This window comes from Pristiophorus japonicus, unplaced genomic scaffold (assembly GCF_044704955.1).
Source record: "Pristiophorus japonicus isolate sPriJap1 unplaced genomic scaffold, sPriJap1.hap1 HAP1_SCAFFOLD_613, whole genome shotgun sequence".
Taxonomy (NCBI): domain Eukaryota; kingdom Metazoa; phylum Chordata; class Chondrichthyes; family Pristiophoridae; genus Pristiophorus; species Pristiophorus japonicus.
The window spans coordinates 6362-27145 of NW_027254524.1; the positions used below are offsets into that span (position 1 = coordinate 6362).

General features: G+C 51.1%; 1 protein-coding gene across 1 annotated transcript in view; it reads left to right on the plus strand.

Annotated features, from left to right (window-relative positions):
* Positions 1-5146: 5146 nt before the first annotated feature.
* Positions 5147-20784, plus strand: part of LOC139255579 (spectrin beta chain, non-erythrocytic 5-like) — a gene marked incomplete at its 3' end in the record, with an annotated part of 292546 nt that continues 276908 nt past the window's right edge. Inside the window, exon 1 of the mRNA XM_070873953.1 lies at positions 5147-5581. Coding sequence (XP_070730054.1) covers positions 5147-5581 — 435 coding nt within the window. The remainder of the gene's footprint in view (positions 5582-20784) is intronic.

The following is a 20784-nucleotide window of genomic DNA, read 5'->3' on the forward strand; positions in this document are numbered from 1 at the left end:
CTCGGTCCCACTGATCATCTCCCAAGACCCTCGGTCCCACTGACCATCTCCCAGGACCCTCGGTCCCACTGAGCATCTCCCAGGACCCTCAGTCCCACTGACCATCTCCCAGGACCCTCGGTCTCAGTGACCATCTCCCAGGACTCTCGGTCCCATTGACCATCTCCCAGGACCCTCAGTCCCACTGACCATCTCCCAGGACCCTCGGTCTCAGTGACCATCTCCCAGGACTCTCGGTCCCATTGACCATCTCTGAGGACCCTCAGTCCCACTGACCATCTCCCAGGACCCTCGGTCCCACTGAGCATCTCCCAGGACCCTCAGTCCCACTGACCATCTCCCAGGACCCTCTGTCCCACTGAGCATCTCCAGGACCCTCAGTCCCACTGACCATCTCCCAGGACCCTCAGTCCCACTGACCATCTCCCAGGACCCTCGGTCCCACTGAGCATCTCCCAGGACCCTCGGTCCCACTGAGCATCTCCAGGACCCTCAGTCCCACTGACCATCTCCCAGGACCCTCAGTCCCACTGAGCATCTCCCAGGACCCTCAGTCCCACTGACCATCTCCCAGGACCCTCAGTCCCATTGACCATCTCCCAGGACCCTCGGTCCACTGACCATCTCCCAGGACCCTCGGTCCCATTGACCATCTCTGAGGACCCTCAGTCCCACTGACCATCTCCCAGGACCCTCGGTCCCACTGAGCATCTCCCAGGACCCTCAGTCCCACTGACCATCTCCCAGGACCCTGGGTCCCACTGAGCATCTCCCAGGACCCTCGGTCCCACTGAGCATCTCCCAGGACCCTCAGTCCCACTGACCATCTCCCAGGACCCTCGGTCCCACTGAGCATCTCCCAGGACCCTCAGTCCCACTGACCATCTCCCAGGACCCTCAGTCCCACTGACCATCTCCCAGGACCCTCAGTCTCAGTGACCATCTCCCAGGACCTCGGTCCACTGACCATCTTCCAGGAGCTTGATCCCACTGACCATCTCCCAGGACCCTCAGTCCACTGACCATCTCCCAGGACCCTTGGTCCACTGACCCTCTCTCAGGAGCTTAGTCCCACTGACCCTCTCCCAGGACCCTTGGTCCCACTGACCATCTCCCAGGGCTCTGGGTCCCACTGACCATCTCCCAGGACCCTGGGTCCCACTGACCATCTCCCAGGACTCTTGGTCCACTGACCCTCTCCCAGGACCCTCGTTCCACTGACCATCTCCCAGGACCCTTGGTCCCACTGACCATCTCCCAGGACCCTTGGTCCCACTGACCATCTCCCAGGACTCTGGGTCCCACTGACCATCTCCCAGGACCCTCGGTCCACTGACCATCTCCCAGGACCCTGGGTCCCACTGACCATCTCCCAGGACCCTTGGTCCCACTGACCATCTCCCAGGATCCTTGGTCCCACTGACCATCTCCCAGGACTCTGGGTCCCACTGACCATCTCCCAGGACCCTCGGTCCACTGACCATCTCCCAGGACCCTCGGTCCACTGACCATCTCCCAGGACCCTGGGTCCCACTGACCATCTCCCAGGACCCTCGTTCCACTGACCATCTCCCAGGACCCTCAGTCTCGGTGACCCTCTCGCAGGACCCTCGGTCCACTGAACCCCTCCCCTCTCCCAGGACGGTCAGTCCCACTGAGGCAGTGCGGGGAGGGACGGGGAGGAATTCGGGAAGTGGGGGTGGGGGTGGGGGTGCGTGTCCTGGATGCGGCGGGTAGCAGTATCATTGCGGCTAAGTTCAGTCAAAAAACTCGCAGGTGGGTGTGTGCAGCGGCCCTTTAAGGACCTCTGGTCGCACCGACACAGGGCCGAGAAAGACCAGTGGCTGATTGCACAGCGGGAGTCTGGCCAACCTTGCTGAAAATGGGCACGGTGGGGGCTCCTGGTGTCGACACGGACCCCAAGCCTGCCCGAGATTCGGGCTACCTTCAATAAATGTCCCTGCCCCCTCCCGCCAAGTGTAGGGGCCACCTGGACAAGGGCGGGTAGCGGCTGTGCTAAATGTGCCGTCTTCGCGCCCGCTTCAGTCCGCCGCACGAATCGTGTGTCCCGCGCTGGGTGAGGGTGGCAGGAAGTTGAGAAATTTCAGCGTTTTGTAAGTAGCCAGAATAACAATTTTTGAAAAATCGCTTCCTGTAAGTCCCCACTCTGAAGATTTGCTGCCTTCACTGTTTTTTTATGTGTGTGTATATATATAATTTTATGATTAATCTCTGTGGAATGAAGCCTCTGTCCGCTTGTGCTTTGAGCCCAGGCCTTCAGCTGAAACACATTAAACAAGCCGATGACTTCATCCCTCAGATTTGCTGGGAACGGGAGGTTTTTCTGAGAGACAGAGTGAAAGAGAGAGACACTGTGTGAGGCGAGACCATTTGTTACTCAGAGACGCAGTCTCGCACACAGCAGCCCCTTTACAAAGGCAAACCCACTCTCTCGCTCGTGTGTGTGTCTTGTAATCTAAGTCACAATCACTGCTCGTTTCTCCAATCCCCCACCCCCAGACCCAGCCAACACAATCTCCTGCGATTAAAACGTGTCTGTCAGCGAGTGTTAACATCAAGGTACAGGGGATCTGGCAGAGCCACACGACTCTGCAACTCGCACAATCTGTCTCCCTGTGTGAATACTCATCCAAAAGCAGCACGTGTTGTGTGGGTGTGTGAGTGTGTGTGTGTGAGTGAGAGAGTGTGTGTGTGTGAGTGTGAGTGTTTGTGAGTGTGAGTGTGTGTGTGTGTGTGTGTGTGTGAGTGTGAGTGAGTGTGTGTGAGTGAGAGTGAGTGTGTGTGTGTGATTGTGATTGTGTGTGAGTGTGAGTGAGAGTGTGTGTGTGTGTGAGTGTGTGTGTTTGTGAGTGTGTGTGTGAGTGAGAGTGTGTGTGTGTGTGTGTGTGTGTGAGTGTGAGTGTGTGTGAGTGTGTGTGAGTGAGAGGGAGTGTGTGTGTGTGTGATTGTGTGTGAGTGTGAGTGAGAGTGTGTGTGTGTGTGAGTGTGTGTGTGTGTGTGTTTGTGAGTGTGTGTGTGAGTGAGAATGGATGTGTGTGTCTGTGAGTGTGAGTGTGAGTGTGTGTGAGTGAGAGTGAGTGTGTGTGTGTGTATGTGATTGTGTGTGAGTGTGAGTGAGAGTGTGTGTGTGTGTGAGTGTGTGTGTTTGTGAGTGTGAGTGTGTGTGAGTGAGAGTGTGAGTGTGAGTGTGTGTGTGTGTGTGTGTGATTGTGTGTGAGTGTGAGTGAGAGTGTGTGTGTGTGTGAGTGTGTGTGTGTGTGATTGTGAGTGTGTGTGAGTGTGAGTGAGTGTGAGTGTGTGTGAGTGTGAGTGTGTGTGATTGTGAGTGTGTGTGAGTGTGAGTGAGTGTGTGTGTGTGTGTGTGAGTGTGTGTGTGTGTGTGATTGTGAGTGTGTGTGAGTGTGAGTGAGTGTGTGTGTGTGTGTGTGTGTGTGAGTGTGTGTGTGTGTGAGTGTGAGTGAGTGTGTGTGAGTGTGAGGAGGTGCTCTCCCTGCTGGGAGCAGGAGGATACCACAGACCCAGCCACATCGCAGCAGAGAGATGCCAGGTAGCAGAGAGCTATACATTAAACGGGAGGAGGTGAAGTTGAGGGAGAAATAAGAAAAGAGAGAGGGAGCAGAGGCCTGGCAGGCAGTAGCAAGTCTCTACTATTAGCCATGTGCAGAGATCGCAATCGCTCCCACCTCCAACTGTTGGTTTCGGGGTCTGGTTTCACAGCAATCGGAATTGCCGGTGATTGAGGTATCTCAGCACTCTGCGCAGGATAACCAGTTGTGCTTGGATCCTGCCCTGTGTGTGTCTGCATTACCTCATCCACATTTCAGAGCAAAGTCACGGTGCTCAGGTGATTTAAGAGCTGTTCCACCTAATTCTGTCTCCTCTCAACTCTGCTCAAAACTTAAAAGCTGAGTTTCGCCGGTTCAAAGTTAAGACGGTCGTATAAACTGCGGTCCCTCTCTCTCGGTCTCATTCTCTCTCTCACTCTCTCTCTCTTGCTCCTCACTCTCTCTCTATCCCTCTCGCTCTCTCTCTCTCTCTCTCACGCTCCTCTCTCTCTGTCTCTCTCGCTTTCTGTCTCAGTCTCTCTCGGTCCCTCTCTCTCTGTCTCTCTCTCTGTCCCTCTCTTCCCCACCCCTCTCTCTCTCTCTGTCTCTGTCCCTCTCTCTCTCTGGCCCTCCTCCCTCTCTCTCTCTCTCTCCCTCTCTCTCCCCCCCGCCCTCTCTCTGTCTATCTGTCCTTCCTCCCTCTCTCTCTCCATCCTCTCTCTCACTGTCTCTCTCTCTCTCTCGCTTTCTGTCTCAGTCTCTCTCTCTGTCTCTCTCTCTGTCTCTCTCTCTCTTTCTGTCTTTCTCTCTCTGTCCCTCTCGCTCCCTCCTCTCCCTCCTCTCTCTCTCTCTCTCTCTCTCCCTCCCTCTCTCTTTCTCTCTCTCTCTCTGTCCCTCTCTCTCCCCCTCCTCTCTCTCTCTCTCTCTCTGTCCCTCTCTCTCCCCCTCCTCTCTCTCTCCCCCTCTCTCGCTCTCTCTCTCTGTCTGTCTGTCTCTCTCTCCCCCCCTCTCTCTCTCTCTCTCTCTCCCCCTCCTCTCTCTCTCCCCCCCTCTCTCTCTCTCTCTCTCTCTCCCCCTCCTCTCTCTCTCCCCCCCTCTCTCTCTCTCTCTCTCTCTCCCCCTCCTCTCTCTCTCCCCCTCCTCTCTCTCTCTCTCTCTCTCTCTCCCCCTCCTCTCTCTCTCTCTCTCTCTCTCCCTCTCTCTGCTCCTCGCACATGCTTTGATTGACGAGCGTGACTTCATTCAACAGCCGAGCCCTGTGCCTGGGACCAAACACACAGCGAGCCGAGAGCAGGAACTATGCCAGCTCTGTTCTTCCTCCGCTCCTTCCTTATCAGGCTGCTGACGAGCGAGCTGGCCCTCTCTGCCTTGCAGTTTGTGAGGAAGTGGCTGACCCGAGCCGTGTCCCAGCTCACCCCGTTGCTGCGCCGTGCCTGGGCACGCCTGCGCTCCGCCGAGTCCAGGGACGCCATCCTCTCCTGCGTGCTGTGCGTGCTGAACATACACAAGAGGGACGCTGACCGCTGACTGCCCGCCTTTCACCGCCGAAGCCTCGCTCCTGGCCGCGCTCTCGTGCCACCATGCCAGGCGGGGTGTCGCGCAGAGTACAACCGTTCACTGTGGGCACCAGGCTGTCCGCCCCCTGGGTGCCTTGGCAGGCCCTGCCTCCCGGGGCCCAGCGGGGGGGCGACGACCAGGCTCCCCCCTCCTCCTCCCTCCTGCCGCGCCCGCCCTTGGGGCTGAGCCAGCGCCCGGCGCCCGCCACCCGGGACGCCATCGCCAGCTCCGGGGAGGAGGAGGGGGAGGCGGGGGTCTCCCGGGCCATCAGGAAGATCAGCATCTCCACCTCGCCGGAGGGGGATCGCCGGGGACCAGCCGAGGGGCCGGGCCAGGCGGCCGCGACATCGCACAGCAACGCCAACAACAACAACAGCAGCAGTCGTCGTCACGCAGCGACAGCGGGGCCACACATCATCAGCTTCAACTCCCGCAGCCCACCGCACTCCCGCCTCAAGGTAAGACGCACCGCGCACCGGGCATAGCGCGCCGCGCACCGGGGGCTTCGCACCAGCCTCCAACACTCGCCACTTCACCAACGGCCCGGGCGGGACAGCGAGGGTTTAACCCTGCAGTGACCAGCCTCAACCCCTGTCTTAATCCGTCGCTGCAAACTTGGTGGCTCTCGTGATTGTGGGCTGCGACATTCTGACAATTGGCCCAAGCTCCCTGCTCAGAGGGCTGCTAGCGTCATGTCTCTGTCCCCGCGGGGATCGCCGCAATCTTCGGCTCGGCTCACAGCCTGCTTTATGTCACCGGAGCGCTCACCACCAATCTGATGCCGCGGCACTCCAACTGTTCTCTCTCGCCAGTTAGCACGCAGGTCTCAGATAAAACCCTGCGACTGGGACTCTGCGAACACAGAGATTTCATGAAGCACTGTGTGCAACAGGAGTGAGTGTCCCAAATCTGTATGTAAAAGGAGTGAGTGTCTCAGCACTGTGTGTACAACAGGACTGAATGTCCCAGTACTGTGTGTAACAGGACTGAGTGTCCCACCACTGACTGTGTGTATAACAGGACTTAATGTCCCAGCACTGACTGTGTGCATATCAGGACTGAGTGTCCCACCACTGACTGTGTGTATAACAGGACTGAGTGTCCCAGCACTGTCTGTGTGCATATCAGGACTGAGTGTCCCAGCACTGTGTGTATTACAGGACTGAGTGTCCCAGCACTGACTGTGTGTATAACAGGACTGAGTGTCCCAGCACTGTGTGTATAACAGGACTGAGTGTCCCAGCACAGACTGTGTGTATAACAGGACTGAGTCTCCCAGCACTGTGTGTCTATCAGGACTGAGTGTCCCAGCACTGTGTGTATAACAGGACTGGGTGTCTCAGCACTGTGTGTATAACAGGACTGAGTGTCCCAGCACTGACTGTGTGTATAACAGGACTGAGTGTCCCAGCAGTGTGTGTATAACACGACTGGGTGTCTCAGCACTGTGTGTATAACAGGACTGAGTGTCCCAGCACTGACTGTGTGTATAACAGGTCTGAGTGTCCCAGCACTGTGTGTATAACAGGACAGAGTGTCCCAGCATTGTGTGTACACCAGGACTGAGTGTCCCAGCACTGACTGTGTGTATAACAGGACTGAGTGTCCCGGCACTGTGTGTATAACAGGACTGAGTGTCCCGGCACTGTGTGTATAACAGGACTGAGTGTCCCAGCACTGTGTGTATAACAGGACTTAATGTCCCAGCACTGACTGTGTGTATAACAGGACTGAGTGTCCCAGCACTGTGTGTCTAACAGGACTGAGTGTCCCAGCACTGACTGTGTGTATAACAGGACTGAGTGTCCCAGCACTGTGTGTCTAACAGGACTGAGTGTCCCAGCACTGACTGTGTGTATAACAGGACTGAGTGTCCCGGCACTGTGTGTATAATAGGACTGAGTGTCCCAGCACTGTGTGTATAACAGGACTTAATGTCCCAGCACTGACTGTGTGTATAACAGGACTGAGTGTCCCAGCAGTGTGTGTATAACACGACTGGGTGTCTCAGCACTGTGTGTATAACAGTACTGAGTGTCCCAGCACTGACTGTGTGTATAACAGGACTGAGTGTCCCGGCACTGTGTGTATAACAGGACTGAGTGTCCCAGCACTGTGTGTATAACAGGACTTAATGTCCCAGCACTGACTGTGTGTATAACAGGACTGAGTGTCCCAGCACTGTGTGTCTAACAGGACTGAGTGTCCCAGCACTGACTGTGTGTATAACAGGACTGAGTGTCCCAGCACTGTGTGTCTAACAGGACTGAGTGTCCCAGCACTGACTGTGTGTATAACAGGACTGAGTGTCCCGGCACTGTGTGTATAATAGGACTGAGTGTCCCAACATTGTGTGTATAACAGGACTGAGTGTCCCAGCACTGACTGTGTGCATAACAGGACTGAGTGTCCCGGCACTGTATGTATAACAGGACTGAGTGTCCCAGCACAGTGTGTATAACAGGACTGAGTGTCCCAGCACTGTGTGTATAACAGGACTGAGTGTCCCAGCACTGACTGTGTGTATAACAGGACTGAGTGTCCAGCACTGACTGTGTGTATATCAGGACTGAGTGTCCCAGCACTCTGTGTAAACAGGACTGAGTGTCCCAACATTGTGTGGATAACAGGACTGAGTGCCCCAACACTGTGTGTATACCAGGACTGAGTGTCCCAGCACTGTGTGTATAACAGGACTGAGTGTCCCAGCACTGTCTGTGTGTATATCAGGACTGAGTGTCCCAGCACTGTGTGTATAACAGGACTGAGTGTCCCAGCACTGTCTGTGTGTATATCAGGACTGAGTGTCCCAGCACTGTGTGTATATCAGGACTGAGTGTCCCAGCACTGTGTGTATGACAGGACTGAGTGTCCAAGCACTGTCTGTGTGTATATCAGGACTGAGTGTACCAGCACTGTGTGTATAACAGGACTGAGTGTACCAGCACTGTGTGTATAACAGGACTGAGTGTACCAGCACTGTGTGTATAACAGGACTGAGTGTCCCAGCACTGTCTGTGTGCATATCAGGACTGAGTGTCCCAGCACTGTGTGTATTACAGGACTGAGTGTCCCAGCACAGACTGTGTGTATAACAGGACTGAGTCTCCCAGCACTGTGTGTATAACAGGACTGAGTGTCCCAGCACTGTGTGTATAACAGGACTTAATGTCCCAGCACAGACTGTGTGTATAACAGGACTGAGTGTCCCGGCACTGTGTGTATAACAGGACTGAGTGTCCCAGCACTGTGTGTATAACAGGACTGGGTGTCTCAGCACTGTGTGTATAACAGGACTGAGTGTCCCAGCACTGACTGTGTGTATAACAGGACTGAGTGTCCCAGCAGTGTGTGTATAACACGACTGGGTGTCTCAGCACTGTGTGTATAACAGGACTGAGTGTCCCAGCACTGACTGTGTGTATAACAGGTCTGAGTGTCCCAGCACTGTGTGTATAACAGGACAGAGTGTCCCAGCATTGTGTGTACACCAGGACTGAGTGTCCCAGCACTGACTGTGTGTATAACAGGACTGAGTGTCCCAGCACTGTGTGTCTAACAGGACTGAGTGTCCCAGCACTGACTGTGTGTATAACAGGACTGAGTGTCCCGGCACTGTGTGTATAATAGGACTGAGTGTCCCAACATTGTGTGTATAACAGGACTGAGTGTCCCAGCACTGACTGTGTGCATAACAGGACTGAGTGTCCCGGCACTGTATGTATAACAGGACTGAGTGTCCCAGCACAGTGTGTATAACAGGACTGAGTGTCCCAGCACTGTGTGTATAACAGGACTGAGTGTCTCAGCACTGACTGTGTGTATAACAGGACTGAGTGTCCAGCACTGACTGTGTGTATATCAGGACTGAGTGTCCCAGCACTCTGTGTAAACAGGACTGAGTGTCCCAACATTGTGTGGATAACAGGACTGAGTGCCCCAACACTGTGTGTATACCAGGACTGAGTGTCCCAGCACTGTGTGTATAACAGGACTGAGTGTCCCAGCACTGTCTGTGTGTATATCAGGACTGAGTGTCCCAGCACTGTGTGTATAACAGGACTGAGTGTCCCAGCACTGTCTGTGTGTATATCAGGACTGAGTGTCCCAGCACTGTGTGTATATCAGGACTGAGTGTCCCAGCACTGTGTGTATGACAGGACTGAGTGTCCCAGCACTGTCTGTGTGTATATCAGGACTGAGTGTACCAGCACTGTGTGTATAACAGGACTGAGTGTACCAGCACTGTGTGTATAACAGGACTGAGTGTACCAGCACTGTGTGTATAACAGGACTGAGTGTCCCAGCACTGTCTGTGTGCATATCAGGACTGAGTGTCCCAGCACTGTGTGTATTACAGGACTGAGTGTCCCAGCACAGACTGTGTGTATAACAGGACTGAGTCTCCCAGCACTGTGTGTATAACAGGACTGAGTGTCCCAGCACTGTGTGTATAACAGGACTTAATGTCCCAGCACAGACTGTGTGTATAACAGGACTGAGTGTCCCGGCACTGTGTGTATAACAGGACTGAGTGTCCCAGCACTGTGTGTATAACAGGACTGAGTGTCCCAGCACTGACTGTGTGTATAACAGGATTGAATGTCCCAGCACTGTGTGTATAACAGGACTGAGTTTCGCTGTCATATATTCAACCAGCATTGTAACCCATGTATAAACTGACCGAAGTTATACACTGTGAGAACACTGACCACTAGGTGGGAGACACTCCTAACGTGGACCTTCAGGTATAAAAGGGGAAGCTCCACCCACTTCCATCTCTTGAGTGCTGAGGAATAAAGGACAGGTCACAGACTGACCTTCTCTCAAGCATGGGCCTCGTGTGCATTTATACTGTGTAGTAAGGATGTATCAATGGCGACGAGAAACTGGGATTTAAACCACGCGAGCATGGCCACTAGCAGAACAGACGAGAGGTACTGTGTTAAGGAATGGTTGGGACAGAGATTCAACATTGTTAAAGCAGCACACAGTTCTCCAGGCAGACAAGGGCAGTCAGGCATGTCCCAACATGTCGTCGAACCCAGAGGGGGAGTTCGACAGAGACAATGGCAAGCTGAAAGGTGATTCACGCCATTGCAAGGGACAATGCGGCCAGTAATGGGGCCATCAACACCTGTTAATGGTGCACTCAAGGACAATAACAGGGGCAGTCAGGGACGATCGACTGGCAAGGGACCTTTTGTTTCTAACAACAGCTCATGCTGGAGGCGTGGAGGCACACACTCAGCCAGAGTTTGCAGAGATGAGCAAAATACCTGCAGAAATTGCAGAAATGAACACTGGGGGAAATCGCTGGAAGCTGAAGTTCAGCGAGTTCATGTGGAGCACGTATACAGTTCATACACCAGGACGCCACCGGTAATGATGTGATTGGGATTACGGAGACGTGGCTCCAGGATGAGCAGGGCTGGGAACTCAACATCCAGGGGTATTCAACATTCAGGAAGGATAGAATAAAAGGAAAAGGAGGTGGGGTAGCATTGCTGGTTAAGGAGGAGATTAAGGCAATAGTTAGGAAGGACATTAGCTTGGATGATGTGGAATCTATATGGGTAGAGCTGCAGAACACCAAAGGGCAAAAAACGTTAGTGGGAGTTGTGTACAGACCTCCAAACAGTAGTAGTGATGTTGGGGAGGGCATCAAACAGGAAATTAGGGGTGCGTGCAATAAAGGTGCAGCAGTTATAATGGGTGACTTTAATATGCACATAGATTGGGCTAACCAAACTGGAAGCAATACGGTGGAGGAGGATTTTCTGGAGTGCATAAGGGATGGTTTTTTAGACCAATATGTCGAGGAACCAACTAGGGGGGAGGCCATCTTAGACTGGGTGTTATGTAATGAGAAAGGATTAATTAGCAATCTCGTTGTGCGAGGCCCCTTGGGGAAGAGTGACCATAATATGGTGGAATTCTGCATTAGGATGGAGAATGAAACAGTTAATTCAGAGACCATGGTCCTGAACTTAAAGAAGGCTAACTTTGAAGGTATGAGGCGTGAATTGGCTGAGATGGATTGGCGAATGATACTTAAGGGGTTGACTGTGGATGGGCAATGGCAGACATTTAGAGACCGCATGGATGAACTACAACAATTGTACATTCCTGTCTGGCATAGAAATAAAAAAGGGAAGGTGGCTCAACCGTGGCTATCAAGGGAAATCAGGGATAGTATTAAAGCCAAGGAAGTGGCATACAAATTGGCCAGAAATAGCAGCGAACCTGGGGACTGGGAGAAATTTAGAACTCAGCAGAAGAGGACAAAGGGTTTGATTAGGGCAGGGAAAATGGAGTATGAGAAGAAGCTTGCAGGGAACATTAAGACGGATTGCAAAAGTTTCTATAGATATGTAAAGAGAAAAAGGTTAGTAAAGACAAACGTAGGTCCCCTGCAGTCAGAATCAGGGGAAGTCATAACGGGGAACAAAGAAATGGCGGACCAATTGAACAAGTACTTTGGTTCGGTATTCACGAAGGAGGACACGAACAACCTTCCGGTTATAAAAGGGGTCGGGGGGTCTAGTAAGGAGGAGGAACTGAGGGAAATCCTTATTAGCCGGGAAATTGTGTTGGGGAAATTGATGGGATTGAAGGCCGATAAATCCCCAGGGCCTGATGGACTGCATCCCAGAGTACTTAAGGAGGTGGCCTTGGAAATAGTGGATGCGTTGACAGTCATTTTCCAACATTCCATTGACTCTGGATCAGTTCCTATGGAGTGGAGGGTAGCCAATGTAACCCCACTTTTTAAAAAAGGAGGGAGAGAGAAAACAGGGAATTATAGACCGGTCAGCCTGACATCGGTAGTGGGTAAAATGATGGAATCAATTATTAAGGATGTCATAGCAGTGCATTTGGAAAGAGGTGACATGATAGGTCCAAGTCAGCATGGATTTGTGAAAGGGAAATCATGCTTGACAAATCTTCTGGAATTTTTTGAGGATGTTTCCAGTAGAGTGGATAAGGGAGAACCAGTTGATGTGGTATATTTGGACTTTCAGAAGGCGTTCGACAAGGTCCCACACAAGAGATTGATGTGCAAAGTTAGAGCACATGGGATTGGGGGTAGTGTACTGACATGGATTGAGAACTGGTTGTCAGACAGGAAGCAAAGAGTAGGAGTAAATGGGTACTTTTCAGAATGGCAGGCAGTGACTAGTGGGGTACCGCAAGGTTCTGTGCTGGGGCCCCAGCTGTTTACACTGTACATTAATGATTTAGATGAGGGGATTAAATGTAGTATCTCCAAATTTGCGGATGACACTAAGTTGGGTGGCAGTGTGAGCTGCGAGGAGGATGCTGTGAGGCTGCAGAGCGACTTGGATAGATTAGGTGAGTGGGCAAATGCATGGCAGATGAAGTATAATGTGGATAAATGTGAGGTTATCCACTTTGGTGGTAAAAACAGAGAGACAGACTATTATCTGAATGGTGACAGATTAGGAAAAGGGGAGGTGCAAAGAGACCTGGGTGTCATGGTACATCAGTCATTGAAGGTTGGCATGCAGGTGCAGCAGGCGGTTAAGAAAGCAAATGGCATGTTGGCCTTCATAGCAAGGGGATTTGAGTACAGGGGCAGGGAGGTGTTGCTACAGTTGTACAGGGCATTGGTGAGGCCACACCTGGAGTATTGTGTACAGTTTTGGTCTCCTAACCTGAGGAAGGACATTCTTGCTATTGAGGGAGTGCAGCGAAGGTTCACCAGACTGATTCCCGGGATGGCGGGACTGACCTATCAAGAAAGACTGGATCAACTGGGCTTGTATTCACTGGAGTTCAGAAGAATGAGAGGGGACCTCATAGAAACATATAAAATTCTGACGGGGTTAGACAGGTTAGATGCAGGAAGAATGTTCCCAATGTTGGGGAAGTCCAGAACCAGGGGTCACAGTCTAAGGATAAGGGGTAAGCCATTTAGGACCGAGATGCGGAGGAACTTCTTCACCCAGAGAGTGGTGAACCTGTGGAATTCTCTACCACAGAAAGTTGTTGAGGCCAATTCACTAAATATATTCAAAAAGGAGTTAGATGAGGTCCTTACTGCTAGGGGGATCAAGGGGTATGGCGAGAAAGCAGGAATGGGGTACTGAAGTTGAATGTTCAGCCATGAACTCATTGAATGGCGGTGCAGGCTAGAAGGGCCGAATGGCCTACTCCTGCACCTATTTTCTATGTTTCTATGTTTCTATGTTTCTATAATGATGAAAGTGGGTGGAGCTTCCCTTTTATACCTGAAGGTCCAGGTTAGGAGTGTCTCGCACAAGTTCTCCACCTAGTGGTCATTGTTCTCACAGTGGTCAGATGAAACATAGGGTACAATGCTGGTTGATTACATGGCAGTCCCAGCAATGACGGTGTGTATAACAGGACTGAGTGTCCCAGCACTGTGTGTATAACAGGACTGAGTGTCCCAGCACTGTGTGTATAACAGGACTGAGTGTCCCACCACTGTGTGTATAACAGGACTGAGTGTCCCAGCACTGACTGTGTGTATAACAGGACTGAGTGTCCTTGCACTGTCTGTGTGTATAACAGGACTGAGTGTCCCAGCACTGACTCTGTGTATAACAGGACTGAGTGTCCCAGCACTGACTGTGTGTATAATGGGACTGAGTGTCCCAGCACTGACTGTGTGTATAACAGGACTGAGTGTCCCAGCACTGTGTGTATAACAGGACTGAGTGTCCCAGCACTGTGTGTATAACAGGACTGAATGTCCCAGCACTGTGTGTATAACAGGACTGAGTGTCCCAGCACTGACTCTGTGTATAACAGGACTGAATGTCCCAGCACTGACTGTATGTGCAACATGACTGAGTGTCCCAGCACTGTGTGTATAACAGAACTGAGTGTCCCATCACTGACTGTGTGTAGAACAGGACTTGGTGTCCCAACACTGTGTGTATAACAGAACTGAGTGTCCCAGCAATGACTGTGTGTATAACAGGACTGAGTGTCCCAGCACTGTGTGTATAACAGGACTTAATGTCCCAGCAATGACTGTGTGTATAACAGGACTGAGTGTCCCAGCACTGACTGTGTGAATAACAGGACTGATTGTCCCAGCACTGTGTGTATAACAGGACTGAGTGTCCCAGCACTGACTCTGTGTATAACAGGACTGAATGTCCCAGCACTGACTGTATGTGCAACATGACTGAGTGTCCCAGCACTGTGTGTATAACAGAACTGAGTGTCCCATCACTGACTGTGTGTAGAACAGGACTTGGTGTCCCAACACTGTGTGTATAACAGAACTGAGTGTCCCAGCACTGACTGTGTGTATAACAGGACTGAGTGTCCCAGCACTGACTGTGTGTAGAACAGGACTGAGTGTCCCAGCACTGACTGTGTGTATAACAGGACTGAGTGTCCCAGCACAGACTGTGTGTATAACAGGACTGAGTGTCCCAGCACTTTGTGTATATCAGGACTGAGTGTCCCAGCACTGTGGGTATAACAGGACTGAGTGTCCCAGCACTGACTGTGTGTATAACAGGACTGAGTGTCCCAGCACTGTGTGTATAACACGACTGGGTGTCCAAGCACTGTGTGAAAAACAGGACTGAGTGTCCCAGCACTGACTGTGAGTATAACAGTACTGAGTGTCCCAGCACTGTGTGTATAACAGGACTGAGTGTCCCAGCACTGACTGTGTGTATAACAGGACTGAATGTCCCAGCACTGACTGTGTGTATAACAGGACTGAGTGTCCCAGCATTGTGTGTATAACAGGACTTAATGTCCCAGCACTGACTGTGTGTATAACAGGACTGAGTGCCCCAGCACTGTGTGTCTAACAGGACTGAGTGTCCCAGCAATGACTGTCTGTATAACAGAACTGAGTGTCCCATCACTGACTGTGTGTATAACAGGACTGAGTGTCCCAGCACTGACTGTGTGTATAACAGGACTGAGTGTCCCAGCACTGACTGTGTGTATAACAGGACTGATTGTCCCAGCACTGTGTGTATAACAGGACTGAGTGTCCCAGCACTGACTGTGTGTATAACATGACTGAGTGTCCCAGCACTGACTGTGTGTATAACAGGACTGAGTGTCCCAGCACTGTGTGTATAACAGGACTGAGTGTCCCAGCACTGTGTGTATAATCGGACTGAGTGTCCCAGCACTGTTGGTGTGTATAACAGGACTGAGTGTCCCAGCACTGTGTGTATAACAGGACTGAATGTCCCAGCACTGTGTGTATAACAGGACTGAGTGTCCCAGCACTGTGTGTATAACATGACTGAATGTCCCAGCACTGACTGTGTGTACAACATGACTGAGTGTCCCAGCACTGTGTGTATAACAGAACTGAGTGTCCCATCACTGACTGTGTGTATAACAGGACTTGGTGTCCCAGCACTGTGTGTATAACAGGACTGAGTGTCCTTGCACTGTCTGTGTGTATAACAGGACTGAGTGTCCTAGCACTGACTGTGTGTATAACAGGACTTGGTGTCCCAGCACTGACTGAGTGTATTACAGGACTGAGTGTCCTTGCACTGTCTGTGTGTATAACAGGACTGAGTGTCCCAGCACTGACTGTGTGTATAACAGGACTGAGTGTACCAGCACTGTGTGTATAACAGGACTGAGTGTCCCAGCACTGTGTGTATAATCGGACTGAGTGTCCCAGCACTGTCGGTGTGTATAACAGGACTGAGTGTCCCAGCACTGTGTGTATAACAGGACTTAATGTCCCAGCACTGACTATGTGTATAACAGGATTGAGTGTCCCAGCACTGTGTGTCTAACAGGACTGAGTGTCCCAGCAATGACTGTCTGTATAACAGAACTGAGTGTCCCATCACTGACTGTGTGTATAACAGGACTGAGTGTCCCAGCACTGACTGTGTGTATAACAGGACTGAGTGTCCCAGCACTGACTGTGTGTATAACAGGACTGATTGTCCCAGCACTGTGTGTATAACAGGACTGAGTGTCCCAGCATTGTGTGTATAACAGAACTGAGTGTCCCATCACTGACTGTGTGTAGAACAGGACTTGGTGTCCCAGCACTGTGTGAATAACAGAACTGAGTGTCCCAGCAATGACTGTGTGTATAACAGGACTGAGTGTCCCAGCACTGTGTGTATAACAGGACTTAATGTCCCAGCAATGACTGTGTGTATAACAGGACTGAGTGTCCCAGCACTGACTGTGTGAATAACAGGACTGATTGTCCCAGCACTGTGTGTATAACAGGACTGAGTGTCCCAGCACTGACTGTGTGTATAACAGGACTGAGTGTCCCAGCACTGACTGTGTGTAGAACAGGACTGAGTGTCCCAGCACTGACTGTGTGTATAACAGGACTGAGTGTCCCAGCACTTTGTGTATATCAGGACTGAGTGTCCCAGCACTGTGGGTATAACAGGACTGAGTGTCCCAGCACTGACTGTGTGTATAACAGGACTGAGTGTCCCAGCACTGTGTGTATAACACGACTGGGTGTCCAAGCACTGTGTGAAAAACAGGACTGAGTGTCCCAGCACTGACTGTGAGTATAACAGTACTGAGTGTCCCAGCACTGTGTGTATAACAGGACTGAGTGTCCCAGCACTGACTGTGTGTATAACAGGACTGAATGTCCCAGCACTGACTGTGTGTATAACAGGACTGAGTGTCCCAGCATTGTGTGTATAACAGGACTTAATGTCCCAGCACTGACTGTGTGTATAACAGGACTGAGTGCCCCAGCACTGTGTGTCTAACAGGACTGAGTGTCCCAGCAATGACTGTCTGTATAACAGAACTGAGTGTCCCATCACTGACTGTGTGTATAACAGGACTGAGTGTCCCAGCACTGACTGTGTGTATAACAGGACTGAGTGTCCCAGCACTGACTGTGTGTATAACAGGACTGATTGTCCCAGCACTGTGTGTATAACAGGACTGAGTGTCCCAGCACTGACTGTGTGTATAACATGACTGAGTGTCCCAGCACTGACTGTGTGTATAACAGGACTGAGTGTCCCAGCACTGTGTGTATAACAGGACTGAGTGTCCCAGCACTGTGTGTATAATCGGACTGAGTGTCCCAGCACTGTTGGTGTGTATAACAGGACTGAGTGTCCCAGCACTGTGTGTATAACAGGACTGAATGTCCCAGCACTGTGTGTATAACAGGACTGAGTGTCCCAGCACTGTGTGTATAACATGACTGAATGTCCCAGCACTGACTGTGTGTACAACATGACTGAGTGTCCCAGCACTGTGTGTATAACAGAACTGAGTGTCCCATCACTGACTGTGTGTATAACAGGACTTGGTGTCCCAGCACTGTGTGTATAACAGGACTGAGTGTCCTTGCACTGTCTGTGTGTATAACAGGACTGAGTGTCCCAGCACTGACTGTGTGTATAACAGGACTGAGTGTCCCAGCACTGACTGAGTGTATTACAGGACTGAGTGTCCTTGCACTGTCTGTGTGTATAACAGGACTGAGTGTCCCAGCACTGACTCTGTGTATAACAGGACTGAGTGTCCCAGCACTGACTGTGTGTATAATGGGACTGAGTGTCCCAGCACTGACTGTGTGTATAACAGGACTGAATGTCCCAGCACTGTGTGTATAACAGGACTGAATGTCACAGCACTGTCTGTATAACAGGACTGAATGTCCCAGCACTGTATGTATAACAGGACTGAGTGTCCCAGCACTGTGTGCATAACAGGACTGAATGTCCCAGCACTGACTGTGTGTATAATGGGACTGAGTGTCCCAGCACTGTGTGTATAACAGAACTGAGTGTCCCATCACTGACTCTGTGTATAACAGGACTTGGTGTCCCAGCACTGTGTGTATAACAGAACTGAGTGTCCCAGCAATGACTGTGTGTATAACAGGACTTAGTGTCCCAGCACTGACTGTGTGTATAACAGGACTGAGTGTCCCAGCACTGACTGTGTGTATAATGGGACTGAGTGTCCCAGCACTGACTGTGTGTATAACAGGACTGAGTGTCCCAGCACTGACTGTGTGTATAACAGGACTGAATGTCCCAGCACTGTGTGTATAACAGGATTGAATGTCCCAGCACTGTGTGTATAACAGGACTGAGTGTCCCAGCACTGTGTGTATAACAGAACTGAGTGTCCCATCACTGACTGTGTGTATAACAGGACTTGGTGTCCCAGCACTGTGTGTATAACAGAACTGAGTGTCCCAGCAATGACTGTGTGTATAACAGGACTGCGTGTCCCAGCACTGTGTGTATAACAGGACTTAATGTCCCAGCAATGACTGTGTGTATAACAGGACTGAGTGTCCCAGCACTGACTGTGTGTATAACAGGACTAAGTGTCCCAGCACTGTGTGTATAACAGGACTTAATGTCCCAGCAATGACTGTGTGTATAACAGGACTGAGTGTCCCAGCACTGTGTGTATAACAGGACTTAATGTCCCAGCAATGACTGTGTGTATAACAGGACTGAGTGTCCCAGCACTGACTGTGTGAATAACAGGACTGAGTGTCCCAGCACTGTGTGTATAACAGGACTTAATGTCCCAGCAATGACTGTGTGTATAACAGGACTGAGTGTCCCAGCACTGACTGTGTGTATAACAGGACTGAGTGTCCCAGCACTGTGTGTATAACAGGACTGAGTGTCCCAGCACTGTGTGTATAACAGGACTGAATGTCCCAGCACTGACTGTGTGTACAACATGACTGAGTGTCCCAGCACTGTGTGTATAACAGAACTGAGTGTCCCATCACTGACTGTGTGTATAACAGGACTTGGTGTCCCAGCACTGTGTGTATAACAGGACTGAGTGTCCTTGCACTGTCTGTGTGTATAACAGGACTGAGTGTCCTAGCACTGACTGTGTGTATAACAGGACTTGGTGTCCCAGCACTGACTGAGTGTATTACAGGACTGAGTGTCCTTGCACTGTCTGTGTGTATAACAGGACTGAGTGTCCCAGCACTGACTGTGTGTATAACAGGACTGAGTGTACCAGCACTGTGTGTATAACAGGACTGAGTGTCCCAGCACTGTGTGTATAATCGGACTGAGTGTCCCAGCACTGTCGGTGTGTATAACAGGACTGAGTGTCCCAGCACTGTGTGTATAACAGGACTTAATGTCCCAGCACTGACTATGTGTATAACAGGATTGAGTGTCCCAGCACTGTGTGTCTAACAGGACTGAGTGTCCCAGCAATGACTGTCTGTATAACAGAACTGAGTGTCCCATCACTGACTGTGTGTATAACAGGACTGAGTGTCCCAGCACTGACTGTGTGTATAACAGGACTGAGTGTCCCAGCACTGACTGTGTGTATAACAGGACTGATTGTCCCAGCACTGTGTGTATAACAGGACTGAGTGTCCCAGCACTGACTGTGTGTATAACATGACTGAGTGTCCCAGCACTGACTGTGTGTATAACAGGACTGAGTGTCCCAGCACTGTGTGTATAACAGGACTGAGTGTCCCAGCACTGTGTGTATAATCGGACTGAGTGTCCCAGCACTGTTGGTGTGTATAACAGGACTGAGTGTCCCAGCACTGTGTGTATAACAGGACTGAGTGTCCCAGCACTGTGTGTATAACAGGACTGAGTGTCCCAGCACTGTGTGTATAATCGGACTGAGTGTCCCAGCACTGTCGGTGTGTATAACAGGACTGAGTGTCCCAGCACTGACTGTTGTGTATAACAGGACTGAGTGTCCCAACACTGTATGAATAACAGGACTGAGTGTCCCAGCACAGTGTTTATAACAGGACTGAGTGTCCTGTCACTGTATGAATAACAGGACTGAGTGTCCCAGCACAGTGTGTATAACAGGACTGAGTGTCCCAGCACTGACTGTGTGTATAACAGGACTGAGTGTCCCAGCACTGACTGTGTGTATAACAGGACTGAGTGTCCCAGCACTGACTGTGAGTATAACAGGACTGAGTGTCCCAGCACTGTGTGTATAACAGGACTGAGTGTCCCAGCACTGACTGTGTGTATAACAGGACTGAGTGTCCCAGCACTGTGTGTATAATAGGACTGAGTGTCCCAGCACTGACTGTGTGTATAACATGACTGAGTGTCCCAGCACTGACTGTGTGTATAACAGGACTGAGTGTCCCAGCACTGTGTGTATAATCGGACTGAGTGTCCCAGCACTGTTGGTGTGTATAACAGGACTGAGTGTCCCAGCACTGTGTGTATAACAGGACTGAATGTCCCAGCACTGTGTGTATAACAGGACTGAGTGTCCCAGCACTGTGTGTATAACAGGACTGAATCTCCCAGCACTGACTGTGTGTACAACATGACTGAGTGTCCCAGCACTGTGTGTATAATCGGACTGAGTGTCCCAGCACTGTTGGTGTGTATAACAGGACTGAGTGTCCCAGCACTGTGTGTATAACAGGACTGAGTGTCCCAACACTGTGTGTATAACAGGACTGAGTGTCCCAGCACTGTGTGTATAATCGGACTGAGTGTCCCAGCACTGTCGGTGTGTATAACAGGACTGAGTGTCCCACCACTGACTGTGTGTATAACAGGACTGAGTGTCCCAGCACTGACTGTGTGTATAACAGGACTGAGTGTCCCAGCACTGTATGAATAACAGGACTGAGTGTCCCAGCACAGTGTGTATAACAGGACTGAGTGTCCCATCA